This window comes from Taeniopygia guttata, chromosome 27 (genome assembly GCF_048771995.1).
Source record: "Taeniopygia guttata chromosome 27, bTaeGut7.mat, whole genome shotgun sequence".
Taxonomy (NCBI): Eukaryota; Metazoa; Chordata; class Aves; order Passeriformes; family Estrildidae; genus Taeniopygia; species Taeniopygia guttata.
Window position 1 is genome coordinate 1,235,473 of NC_133052.1, and position 11,953 is coordinate 1,247,425.

The 11,953-nt window shown below is 46.7% G+C and overlaps 1 protein-coding gene across 1 annotated transcript; it reads left to right on the top strand.

Annotated features, from left to right (window-relative positions):
* The first annotated feature begins 7,779 nt into the window (after positions 1-7,779).
* HOXB2 (homeobox B2) lies at positions 7,780-11,555 on the top strand. Its single transcript, XM_032743651.3, has 2 exons — positions 7,780-8,403; positions 9,768-11,555. Exons 1-2 carry the CDS (start codon positions 8,067-8,069, stop codon positions 10,286-10,288), a joined length of 858 nt encoding a protein of 285 aa, XP_032599542.3. The 5' UTR covers positions 7,780-8,066; the 3' UTR covers positions 10,289-11,555.
* Positions 11,556-11,953: the final 398 nt, after the last annotated feature.

Below are 11,953 nucleotides of genomic sequence, written 5' to 3' on the forward strand. Positions count from 1 at the left end.
GGAAGGAGGAGAGTCCGCCAGGCAAGTTTTGGCGTCTCTGCGTCCAAAAAAACCCTGAAGAGATCCACCAGGAAGTTCCTTCTCCAGATCCAGCTGTGCTTTCCCTCCCAGCCCTCAGGGGAGGGTTGTCCTTTTCCGCTGGCAAAGGGAGAAATCCAATTTCCCACCGGAAAAAGGAAAAATCCAATTTCTGACTGGAAAAGGGAGAAATCCAGTTTTCACTGGAAAAAGGAGAAATCAAATTTCTGACCGAAAAATGGATAAATCCAATTTCCACTGGAAAAGGGATAAATCCAATTTCCACTGGAAAAAGAGGAAATCCAATTTCCACTGGAAAAATGGATAAATCCAATTTCCCACCGGAAAAACGAGAAATCCAATTTCTGACTGGAAAAGGGAGAAATACAATTTCCCACCGGAAAAATGGATAAATTCAATTTCCCAGTGGAAAAAGGATAAAATCCAATTTCTGCCTGGAAAAAGGAAAAATCCAATTTCCACTGGGAAAAATGAGGAATCCAATTTCTGACTGAAAAATTGGTAAATCCAATTTCCACTGGAAAAAGGAAAAATCCAATTTCCACTGGAAAAGGGAGGAATCCACTTTTCCACCGTGTAACTTCCTACCAAACCCCCAAAATCCTGCCAAGATCCACAGCTGCCAACGCCGGGAGCCGCGCTCGTCCCTCCAGGCCCTGCTCCCCCTCTCCAAAACAACACCACAAAAACAAAAACAAACAAAAAAAATTAAAAATTTCGGGGTAAGAGCGGCCTAACCCCAGCAAGGCTTGAGGGATCCCTTGGGAACGCCTCAATCCCCCTTTTCTTCCCCCCTCCCAAAATTCCAAAGAGAGGAAGAAAGAATCGACAGGTCTGCATATTTCCCTTCCTTCGCCTCTGCTGAGGTGAAATCTCCATTTCTCCGTTTGGGGAGGGGTTTGTTTTTTAATTTTTTTTTTTCTTTTTTGGAGGTGTTTTTTTAGGGCTGATGAGTGGGAAAAAAAATAAAATCGGGGAAATCCTGAGGTTCTTTCCTCCTCTCCTCTGGAGCTGAGGTGAAAACAGGGTATTTGAGCAGAGGGAATGTCCCGGTGACACTTTCCTGCCGGGACATCTTTGTTGCACTTAGAGTTTACATATAATGGGTATTAAAAGCAAAAATGATAATTAATAATTAATAATAATGATAATAATAAAGCAACTTTGAAGGGCTCTGCGCTCCTCAAGGTGCCCTTCAGTTAGGTGTGTGTTCTGGTGAACATTCAGATATATTTATTGGTTATAGCCAGTTGAAAATATTTTAGGGTTTTATTTCCCTTTTGTTTTTGTATTATTTATCCCCACCCGCTCTGGTATTTATATGAGGGAAAAGCAAGGAGAAAAAAAAACAAACAGTACTTTTTTAGTATCTCATTCAAAAAAAAAAAAAAAAAAAAGCAGAAAAAATAGGAAAAAAAAGTTTAAAAAATTTAAAAAAATGAAATTGTGTTCCCCTTGTCACTGTACCTTTTTTAGTTATTGTAATTTAGGGAGAAGCAGTAGTTTTCTGTTCCCTCGGTACTTATGAATAATGTAATTAGTTCTCCAGGAGGCATGAGAGCAGACTGTAATTGTTTAGTCCTGAATTAGAAGAATTTCATCGCGGCTCCCTCCCCTCGCCCCTCCTCCCGGAGCTCTTCCTTTGTTCTTACAGTAAATTCTTTTCTCCCCTCGCTCCCAGCCCTGTCCGCCCAACAATTCCTGAATAAAACTTTCTCTTATCGCTTTCATCTCGTCCTATCCCTGCGGTCTGAGGTGGGAAAAAGCAAAAAAAAACAAAAAAAAAAAATTAAAAAAAATTTTAAAGGGGATTAAAAATAATAATTTGTTGAAGGGAGGAAGGAGAGGGATGGAGAGAGGAGCTGGTTTGGGGTGAAATCCTGGGAATTCGGGCCCACAAAGGGGGATCACGTGGAGGCAGGGCCGGGCTGCCATTGGAGAGGGAAGGAAAACAAAGGAAAGGGATTAATCAAGAAAAAAATTAAATAAATAAAAACGATGAGCGGGAGGAAAAAAAAAAAAAAAAGACAAAAAGAAAAAACAAAAACAAACAAACAAACAAAAAACAGGAAAAAAAAAACCACCCAGAAAAACCCACCAATCAATTAAAAAAAAAAATCCAAAAAAAACCCAAAATAAGAAAATATAAAAACGGCCCATCCGGGACCCTGGGGAGTGAGGAGGAATTCAATCCATAATTTCTACGTTATTTAATTGAATACTAAATAATTAAATTCTGGCGAAAAGAATTGAGTTCTGGCTAAGATAAGGGAATTATTTCTGGAATTGGAGTGTGTGGCACCTCCCCGGGCACCCCAAATTTGGGTTAAAAGAGGGAAAATCGCGCCCAGAAAAGGCGAAAGTGCAAAAGGGAGCGGAAGGCCGGGCCAGCAGCGGGAGCGGGGGGAAAGGCCGTGAATAATTCGCTTTTTCTGCTCTAAAGCCGTAGGAAAACTCCCATTAAAGCAGCAATAAAAGTTTTATGGCTCTGGAAAGGCCCGGGGAGGAGGAGGAGGAGGAGGAGGAGGAAGGGGGAAGGTCCCCTGCGATTTGGATTTTCATTTTCATTTTGGATTTCAGTTCGTTTTCATTTTCATTTTTTGGATTTTCATTTTCGCGAGAAAAAGGGTGGAAAAGCTGGAAAAGGTACCCAAAAAATAGGAAAAAAAAAAAAAAAAAGGAAAAAAAAAAGGAAAAAAAAAGGGGTTGGGGTGTAGAAGTGTGTGGGTTTTGTATTTTGTGCTTTATATATTTTTATAACTTTTGTATTCATAGATAATATATATAATATATATGATATAATATATATTTTCTAATATATATTATATTTTATATTATATATTTCATATTATGATATATTATGATATATTACGATATATTATGATATAGGATATATTATATATGACATGATATATGATATATGACATATTATATATCTTACATCTTATATCTTATATATTTTGTATTTTAAATTATATATCATATATCGTATATTTTATATCTTATCTGGCCTATAGTCTATAGCCTATATAGTAGATTTATATTTTATGTTTTGCATTTTACATTTTATCTTTCATCTTTATATTTCATCTTTTACATTTTATATTTTCCTTCCCACACCGCATTTTTCCACCCCACACTTCCACATTTCAGATATTTGACATTTCACTCGTTTCATCCACCTGCGTGCCCAGCCAGGATAAACCCCCGAGGGATTAAAAAAAAAACCAAAAAAAAACCCAAAAGAAAACCTCTCATAGACTAATTTCCACGTTCATAACTAAAAATCAGAATTATAAATAACGATAAACAATTCTAATTATAAATAACGATAACCCAGAGGCCGCAAGGAGCGATTTCCCACCCCGGCCTGTGAAATATTTTGAATTTCAGGCTGGCTCGGGACCATCTCACAGAAATTTCTCTCCTCCCTCTCCCATTCCCGGATTTCTGCGGGCGCCATGTTGCGCCAGGGATTCCCAGGAAATGGTGAAAATCAGGGAAAAAGGGAAAAAAAATTCCAATTCCGGGGCGCGCCCTGGGCGGGCGGCGTTTCCTCCCGCGCGGGGTTAAAGCGCTGCTCCCTCCGAGCTCCTCGGCAGCTCGGGGAATTTTCCCGGGGATTCGAAGTTTTTCCATGGAATTTGGAGATTTTTCCCCCTTTGTGCCTCCGTGTGATGCGTGGGAAAAAAAAAAAAAAAAACCGATTTCCCAAGAGGTTTTTTTGTCTTTTTTTAATTTTTCCTCTCTCTATTTTCCTCCCCCTTTTCATTTTTCCCTCTTTTCATTCCCTGTGTTCTCATTTTTCCCCTCTTCTCATTCCCCCTCTTCTCATTTTTCTCTATTTTAATTTTCTCCCCCTTTTAATTCCCCCTTCTTTTCATCTCCCCACTTTTCTTTCTTCCTCCTTTCCATTTCCCCCTCTTTTCATTTTTCCCCCTTTTCAGTTTTCCATCTTTTCATTTCCCCCTCATTATTTTCCATTTTCATCCCCCCACTTTTCATTTTCCCCCCATTCCATTTTCCCCTCTCTTAATTTTTCCATATTTTAATTTCCCCTTCTTTTAATTCTTCCCCTTTTCCATTTTCCCTTCTTTTAATTTTTCCCCTCTTTCCATTTTCCCCATTTTTCTTTTTTTCCCTCTTTCCATTTTCCCCCTTTTATTTTTCCTTTATTTTCACCCCCTCACTTTTCTTTCCCCCCCTTTTTTTAATTCCCCCTCTTCTCATTCTCCCCTCTTTTCATTCCCCCTATTTTCATTTTTCTTTTCCCCTTGTGACTCCGAGTGCGAGCAAAAAGCAAAAACAATTTTGGGAGTGGTTGGGAAGAATTTCACATCCCAAATTCTTCCTCTTCATCCCAGCTCCTCCAAAGCCAGGAATTTCCAACCCCAAAAATCCACTTCAAACCCCAAAAAAATCCACTTCAAACCCCAAAAATCCACTTCAAACCCCAAAAATCCACTTCAAACCAGCCGGCGATGGGCACAACCCCGATTATTTCAATTATTTCCTTTTTAATCGTTGCTCTGATGATATCAAACAGATTTTTGGGGTGGTTTGGGTACGCGAATCCGCCAAATCCTCCAGGAAATTCGGTTTTGCGCTGGGTGTTTTTTTAATTATGATCATTATTTTCTTTACCCCCGCTCGCTAAATGAGCTTTAGATTTATTCCGTGGCCTCCCAGCGCCTCCCCACCCACGCAGATGCTTCAAGTGACAAAAGTTTCCAGGCTGCAAACTGGGAGAACTGGAGCTCCAACAAACCCCAAAAATAAACCCCAAAATTCTCCTTTCCCATCATTTTCATGTCTCCTTCTAAAATTTTTCCTTTTTTTTTTTTTTTTTAATTTTTTTTTAATTTTATTTTTTAGTTTCTACCCGGATTAAAGTTTATAAATCTGCCCTGGGTTTAAAAAAAAAAAAACACTCCATGGCAAAAGCCAAATTTCTTTGCTGAGTGAGTCAGGCCGAGCTGTCAAAAGTCTTTGGAGGAAAAGATTGATGGTTTCTCTCTTCTTTTCGCGTTGTGTGGACCCGGGGCGCTTTAGAGAGGGGAAAGAAAGAAAGAGGGGGGGGAAAAAAAAAAAAATCTTGGGAAATGACTCTTTCATTTTATTTATTTATTTTGTAAACTCTGGAAGTGGCGCTGCTTTATTGGAGATGCGAAAACAAAAAAAAACCAAAAAAAAACCAAAAAAAAAAAAAAAAAAAGAGAGAGATGGGAAGGGGGGGAAAAAAAGCGATTTCAAAGATATCGGTGACCTTAAAACGTGTTTGGCCTTTAAGCGAAGTGCGAAGGGCCCATTGAGCCCGGCCTGGGACAGAAGGATCCGGCTGTTGTTTGAGGCATTTAAACGCTAAATCGGCCGCTTTAACTAAACTGCGCTTAAAAGCTCCCTGGATTTCCTCAGGGTTGGGGAACACGAACTCCAGAACTCCGGGGCACAGCCTGGAGCAGGGAGGGAGGGAGGAAAATCCCGTTTTCTCGTTTTCCCATTTTCCCGTTTTCCCGTTTTCTCATTTTCCCATTTTTGAGTTTTCCCGTTTTCCCATTTTCCCGTTTTTCCGCAGCTGCCGGGGATGAGCGGGCCTGGCAGCGCTGGAGGCACCGGGAGAGGGCTGGGAGGGCCCGGGGCAGAACGGGGCTGGAATGGGTTTGGAATGGGGCTGGAATGGGTTTGGAACGGGGCTGGAACGGGGCTGGAATGGGGCTGGAACGGGGCTGGAATGGGGCTGGAATGGGGCTGGAATGGGTTTGGAATGGATTTGGAATAGGTTTGGAACAGGGTTGAATGGGTTTGGAATGGGTTTGGAATGGGGCTGGAATGGGGGGCAGGGAACAGGCTGGAATGGGCAGGGAACGGGGCTTGAATGGGTTTGAAATGGGTTTGGAATGGGCAGGGAACGGGGCTGGAATGGGTTTGGAATGGGGCTGGAATGGGTTTGGAATGGGGCTGGAATGGGTTTAGAACGAGGCTGGAATGGGGCTGGAATGGGTTTGGAATGGGTTTGGAATGGGTTTGGAATGGGGCTGGAATGGGGGGCAGGGAACAGGCTGGAATGGGTTTGGAACGGGGCTTGAATGGGTTTGAAATGGGTAGGGAACGGGGCTGGAATGGGCCTGGAATGGAGCTGGAATGGGTTTGGAATGGGACTGGAATGAGGCTGGAACAGGGCTAGAATGGGTTTGGGGCTGGAATGGGTTTGGAATGGGTTTGGAATGGGGCTGGAATGGGGCTGGAATGGGGCTGGAATGGGGCTGGAATGGGGCTGGAATGGGTTTGGAATGGGTTTGGAATGGGTTTGGAATGGGTTTGGAATGGGTTTGGAATGGGTTTGGAACGGGTTTGGAATGGGCAGGGAACCGGGCTGGAATGGGTTTGGAATGGGGTTGGAATGGGGCTGGAATGGGTTTGGAATAGGCTTGGAATGGAGCTGGAATGGGTTTGGAATGGATTTGGAATGGGCAGGGAATGAGGCTGGAATGGGTTTGGAATGGGGCTGGAATGGGTTTGGAATGGGGCTGGAATGGACACGGGAATGGGCAGGGAATGGGCAGGGAATGGGCAGGGAAGGCGGGAGAGGGAAGGCCGGGAAGGACAGACAGGACAGGACAGGCAGGACACGGGGCACGGGCAGGATGGGCAGGAAAAGCGGGAGAGGGAACTTCGGGGAGGACAGACAGGACAGGCAGGGAAAGCAGGACAGGAACATCGGGAAGGGCAGGAAAGACAGACAGGATGGGAATCATCGGGCTGGAGAGGCAGGAGAGGGAACAGCAGGAAGGAGAGGAAGGGCAGGAGAAGGGACAGCGGGAAGGACACGGAGGGCAGGACAGGGGACAGCAGGAAGGAGCAGGAAGGGCAGGGAGCAGCAGGAAGGACGGGCAGGGAAGAGAAGGACAGGCAGGAAAAGGAACAACAGGCAGGACAAGAACCGCCAGGAAGGACAGGGGACAGCAGGAAGGACAGGGGACAGCAGGAAGGACAGGGGACAGCAGGAAGGACAGGGGACATCAGGAAAGACAGGGGACAGCAGGAAGGACAGACAGAGCAGGAAGGACAGGGGACAGCAGGAAGGACAGGGGACATCAGGAAAGACAGGGGACAGCAGGAAGGACAGGCAGAGCAGGAAGGACAGGGGACAGCAGGAAGGACAGGAGACATCAGGAGGAAGGACAGGGGACATCAGGAAGGAGAGGGGACAGCAGGAAGGACAGGGGACAGCAGGAAGGACAGGAGACATCAGCAGGAAGGACAGGGGACATCAGGAAGGACAGGGGACATCAGGAAGGACAGGGGACAGCAGGAAGGACAGGGGACAGCAGGAAGGACAGGGGACAGCAGGAAGGACAGGCAGAGCAGGGAGGACAGGGGACAGCAGGAAGGACAGGAGACATCAGGAGGAAGGACAGGGGACATCAGGAAGGACAGGGGACAGCAGGAAAGGACAGGGGACATCAGGAAGGACAGGCAGAGCAGGCAGGGAAAGAAACACAGGCAGGACAGGGAGCAGAAGGCAAAAAGCACAGGGAGCGTGGGGACAGACAGACAGACAGACAGGAAGGAAAGACTCCAGGAAGGATTCCAGGAAGGATTCCAGGAAAGACTCCAGGAAGGATTCCAGGAAGGAAGAGCCCACAGCCAATGAAGGATGTTGATCCTGGGGCGCTGCTGATGGTGTTGGCCTTTCTGGGGCTCCCCTCTCTCTCCCTTTTATTTATTTATTTTTTTTTAAATCAATTAAAGCAAATAACGCTTTCCGTTTGCCACAGGCCCCGCCTGCCATTGGCCGGGGCCGCCCATGTGACGAGAATCGGCTGCGATTTCGCCCCAGCCCCGAGTTTAGCAGAGCCGGGTCCCCTCGGCTGTATTGGCAGCAAAATAAGAATTATAAAAAGCCCGAGGACCGTCATCATCCCCGCCATCAAAACCCGAGCCTTTCAGATTTCTCTGCCTCTCCCCCTCCTCCTCCTCCTCCCTCTCCCCCGCCTCCCTCCCGCTTTTTAACCCCGCAAAAAGCCATGAATTTTGAATTTGAGAGGGAGATCGGGTTTATAAACAGCCAGCCTTCGCTGGCCGAGTGCCTGACGTCTCTGCCCGCTGTCCTGGAGGCGTTTCAAACTTCATCCATCAAGGACCCGACGTTCCTTCCTCCTCCTCCTCCTCCGGGGCTCAGCCTCCTCGGGAGCCGCGACCCCCGCGCCCCGCAGCCCCCGGCCCCGCCCGGGCCCCGCGCCGCCAGCTTCCCCTGGATGAAGGAGAAGAAACCGGCCAAAAAACCCACCCCGGCTCCGGCCTCTTCCTCCCCACCCTCCTCCTCCTCCTCCTCCTCCTCCTCCTCGCCGCCGCTGCCCGCAGGTTCGTACGGCCGGGCTCGGGGGGATGGGGTGGGGGGAACTGTGGAAAATCAGCGATTCTGCCCCAAAACATCCCGAGCTCATCCCCCCTCCCCGCTCTGCCCCCGGGGTTGTGTCACCGTGGGGTTCGCGGAGGGATGTCCCCAATTCGGGGTTTGGGGGCAGGGGGGTTCTGCTGCTTCCATCCCTAAAAAAAATAATAAATTTCTGCGGCTTCTGCCAAAAAAATTCCCGAGCGAGAAGGGTCCGGGGTGGGGGTTCGGAGAGAGGGGAGGGTTTGCAACTCGGTTTTCTCTGCCAGAGCTGCGGGTTTTTACAGCCTACGGGGTGAAAAAATAAAAATAAAATAAAAAAAGAGGAAAATTAAAAAAAAAAAAAAAAGGAAAAAATAAAGGGGAAAAAATTAAAAGGGAAAAATAAAAAATAAAAGGAAAAGAATTTAAAAAGGGGAAAAGCAAAGACAACAAAACCCCCCCAAGAAGCGCGGAGGGGGGGAGGAAAATGGGTGGGGAAGGCGGGGGCTGCTGGCAGCAGGGTGGGAGGTCAAAGAGCGAGGGTTGGTCCTACAAAAAATGAATTTATGAGCCCCAAAACCCTCCCCGAACCCCCCCCTGCAGAAAAAGGAGCAGAAAAAGGAGCAGCCTCTCGCTGCTCGGCCTCTTTCCCTCGGGATAAAGTGTTGGAGGAACAATTCCGGGATTTCCACGGCTCGGGTAAAATCGGGCAGGACGAAAGGGGCTCATTGGCCGGGGAAAAGTGGAATAGTGAAATCTAAGTGCCGGGAAAAGGTAAAAAAACCCCAAAATACCAAAAGCCAAACAAATCAAACCCCAAAAAGCCCCTCCCAAAAAAAAAAAAAAAAAAAAAACAAACCCAAAAAAACCAAACCAACAACAATCAGGAAAGAAGGAATTTAGAAATTCAGACATTTCCTACATTTTAGAAATTTAGACATTTCCTAGATTTTAGAAGGAAGTTGGAAATTCCCTTTATCCGCCAGAGCAGCAGAGAGGGAAGAAGGGCCCTAAAGGGAGAGACCAGGGGGCAAAATCCCTTTTTTCCCTCAGGGCAGAGAATTCTGCAGGGTTCGCAAGAAGGAATAATTTGAAATTCCCTTTATCGGCCAGAGCGGCAGGCAGGGAAAGGCTCTGAAGGGAGAGACCAGGGAGCAAAATCCCTTTTTTCCCTCGGGGCAGAGAACTTCTCCAGAGTGCCAAAAGTTGAATTCAACTTTTATTTCACAAATAAATTTCAATTTTCCCCCTGGCGCAGCGGCTGCCCCGGCGCGGAACTCCTCCAGCGCGCTGGATTTGCTGCCGATAATTATATTTATTTTTAATTTTTTTTTGTTTTGGCACTTCCCAGAGGCTCTGTCGGACAGCAGCGGCTCCAGGAGGCTCCGCACCGCCTACACCAACACGCAGCTGCTGGAGCTGGAGAAGGAATTCCACTTCAACCAGTACCTGTGCCGGCCGCGGCGCGTGGAGATCGCGGCGCTGCTGGACCTGACCGAGCGCCAGGTCAAGGTGTGGTTCCAGAACCGCCGCATGAAGCACAAACGGCAGCGGCGGCACCGCCGGGACCCCCCCGGGGACGGGGATGGGGATGGGGACCCCCGGGACAGCCCCGCGGAGCGCGGAACCGGCGCGGGGCCGAGCGCGGAGCGGCGCGGGACGGGCGGCAGCGAGTCCCCGCCCGAGGAGGAGGATTTGGGGTGGCTCTCGGACCTGGGGGGGATCTCGGACCTGGGGGGGCTCTCGGATCTCGGGGGGCTCTCGGATCTCGGGGGGCTCCCCGCCAGCCCCCTGCGCTGCTGGCAGGAGGAGCTGGAGCTGCTGGGCAGCGCGCTCTGCTCCGCGGAGCTGCAGCGCTGGGAGATGCCCTAGCGGGTCCGGCCCTGCCGAGGGGTTCGGGGGGCAGCGCCCCAAAGGGGGGAACGCCAAAATATGCAGGAGAGAAGGGAAAACACCGAAATTTGGCAGGAGAGAAGGTGGAACATCAAATTCTGCCCGGAGAGAAGGGGAAACACCAAAATTTGACAGGGGAGAAGGGGGAAACGCCAAAATATGGCAGGAGAGAAGAGAAAACAACAAAATGTGCCCGGAGAGAAGGGGGAACACCAAAATCTGGCAGGAGAGAAGGGAAAACACCCAAATTTGGCAGGAGAGAAGAGAAAACACCAAAATTTGGCAGGAGAGAAGGGGAAACACTAAATTCTGCCCAGAGAGAAGGGGGAAACACCAAAATATGGCAGGAGAGAAGGGGGAACATCAAAGTCTGCCAGGAGAGAAGGGAAAACACCAAAATCTGCCCTAAAATAAAGGGAAAACACCAAAACCCGGCATGAGATAAGGCGGAGCTTCAAAGTTTGCCCTGGAGGAGGGGGAAACACCAAAATCTGGCCTAAAATAAAGGGAAAACCCCAAAATCTGGCCTAAAATAAAGGGAAAACCTCAAAATCTGGCCTAAAATAAGGGGAAACCCCCCCCCCCCAAAATCTGGCCTAAAAGAGGGGGAAACCAGCAAGATCTGGCTTAAAAGAAGTGGAACCCCCAAAATCTGCCCTAAATGAATGGGAACCCCCAAAATCTGGCCTAAAAAAAAGGAAACCCCCAAAATCTGTCCTAAAATAAGAGGAACCCCCAAATCTGCCCCAATACAAGAGCTCACACACCAAAATAGGTCCTAAAAGAAGAGGAACCCCCCAAAATCAACCTGAAGAAATTTCTCACTCAGTCGCCTCCTCCCCTTCCCAAGATTCATTTATTTATTTATTCCAGAGGTGAAAGAGCAGCTGAGTTTGCTAAAATTCAGGTATTTCGCCATCCTTTTATTTATATACATTTTTTTTTTCCCCTTATTTATTTCCAAGGAAGCAGCCGGTGGTTCTGAGGTCATTTCAGCCCCTCAGGATTAAAAAAGAAAAAAAAAATTAATTTATAAATCCTCCTCCCCAGCAACTTTCTCAGGAATCAGAAGGAGACTTTTAGATTTTGTAATAAAATATATTAAAAAAAAAAAAATCAGGGGAATTTTCCTTCCTCTTTTTACGTTTTAGATGTAGATTATTTATTCAAATCCTTTCGTAGCAAAGGGCAAATTATTTATTGTATATTATTTTCATAGAGTAAATAAAAGTCTTTATAAAAGCGACCAACTCGTGTTTGCTCTGGATTTCATTCCAAAAAAAGCGCTTTTTTTGTGGTTGTTTATTTGTTTTCCTCCATAAATCATTCGCTTCTTCCCTGCTTTGTAATGAGGTTTCAAAATCTCCTCGTGAGCCCTGAGAGGAGACAAAAGAAATCGCCCCCAGCCAACAATTCCAGAGGAATTCCGGGAAATATTCCCTGGATTCTGGTTTCATTCTCCTCCTTGCTGTTCATTTATTTATTCATTTATTTATTGATTGTATCCCATCAAAGCGGAGTGGGATTTTTCCTTCATTTTAACATTTTACGGTGCTGCTTCGGGGATGGGAAAATCCTTGAATTTAAGGGGAAAAAATAATAAAAAAAATCCAAATAAAAAGCAAAAATAAAGGGGATAAAGGG

Excerpts from the sequence above, each read along its gene's own strand:
- HOXB2 (XM_032743651.3), top strand. The coding sequence starts at position 8,067 with ATGAATTTTGAATTTGAGAGGGAGATCGGGTTTATAAACAGCCAGCCT. Across the intron at positions 8,404-9,767 it reads CTCGCCGCCGCTGCCCGCAG|AGGCTCTGTCGGACAGCAGC; the intron begins GTTCGTACGGCC and ends GGCACTTCCCAG.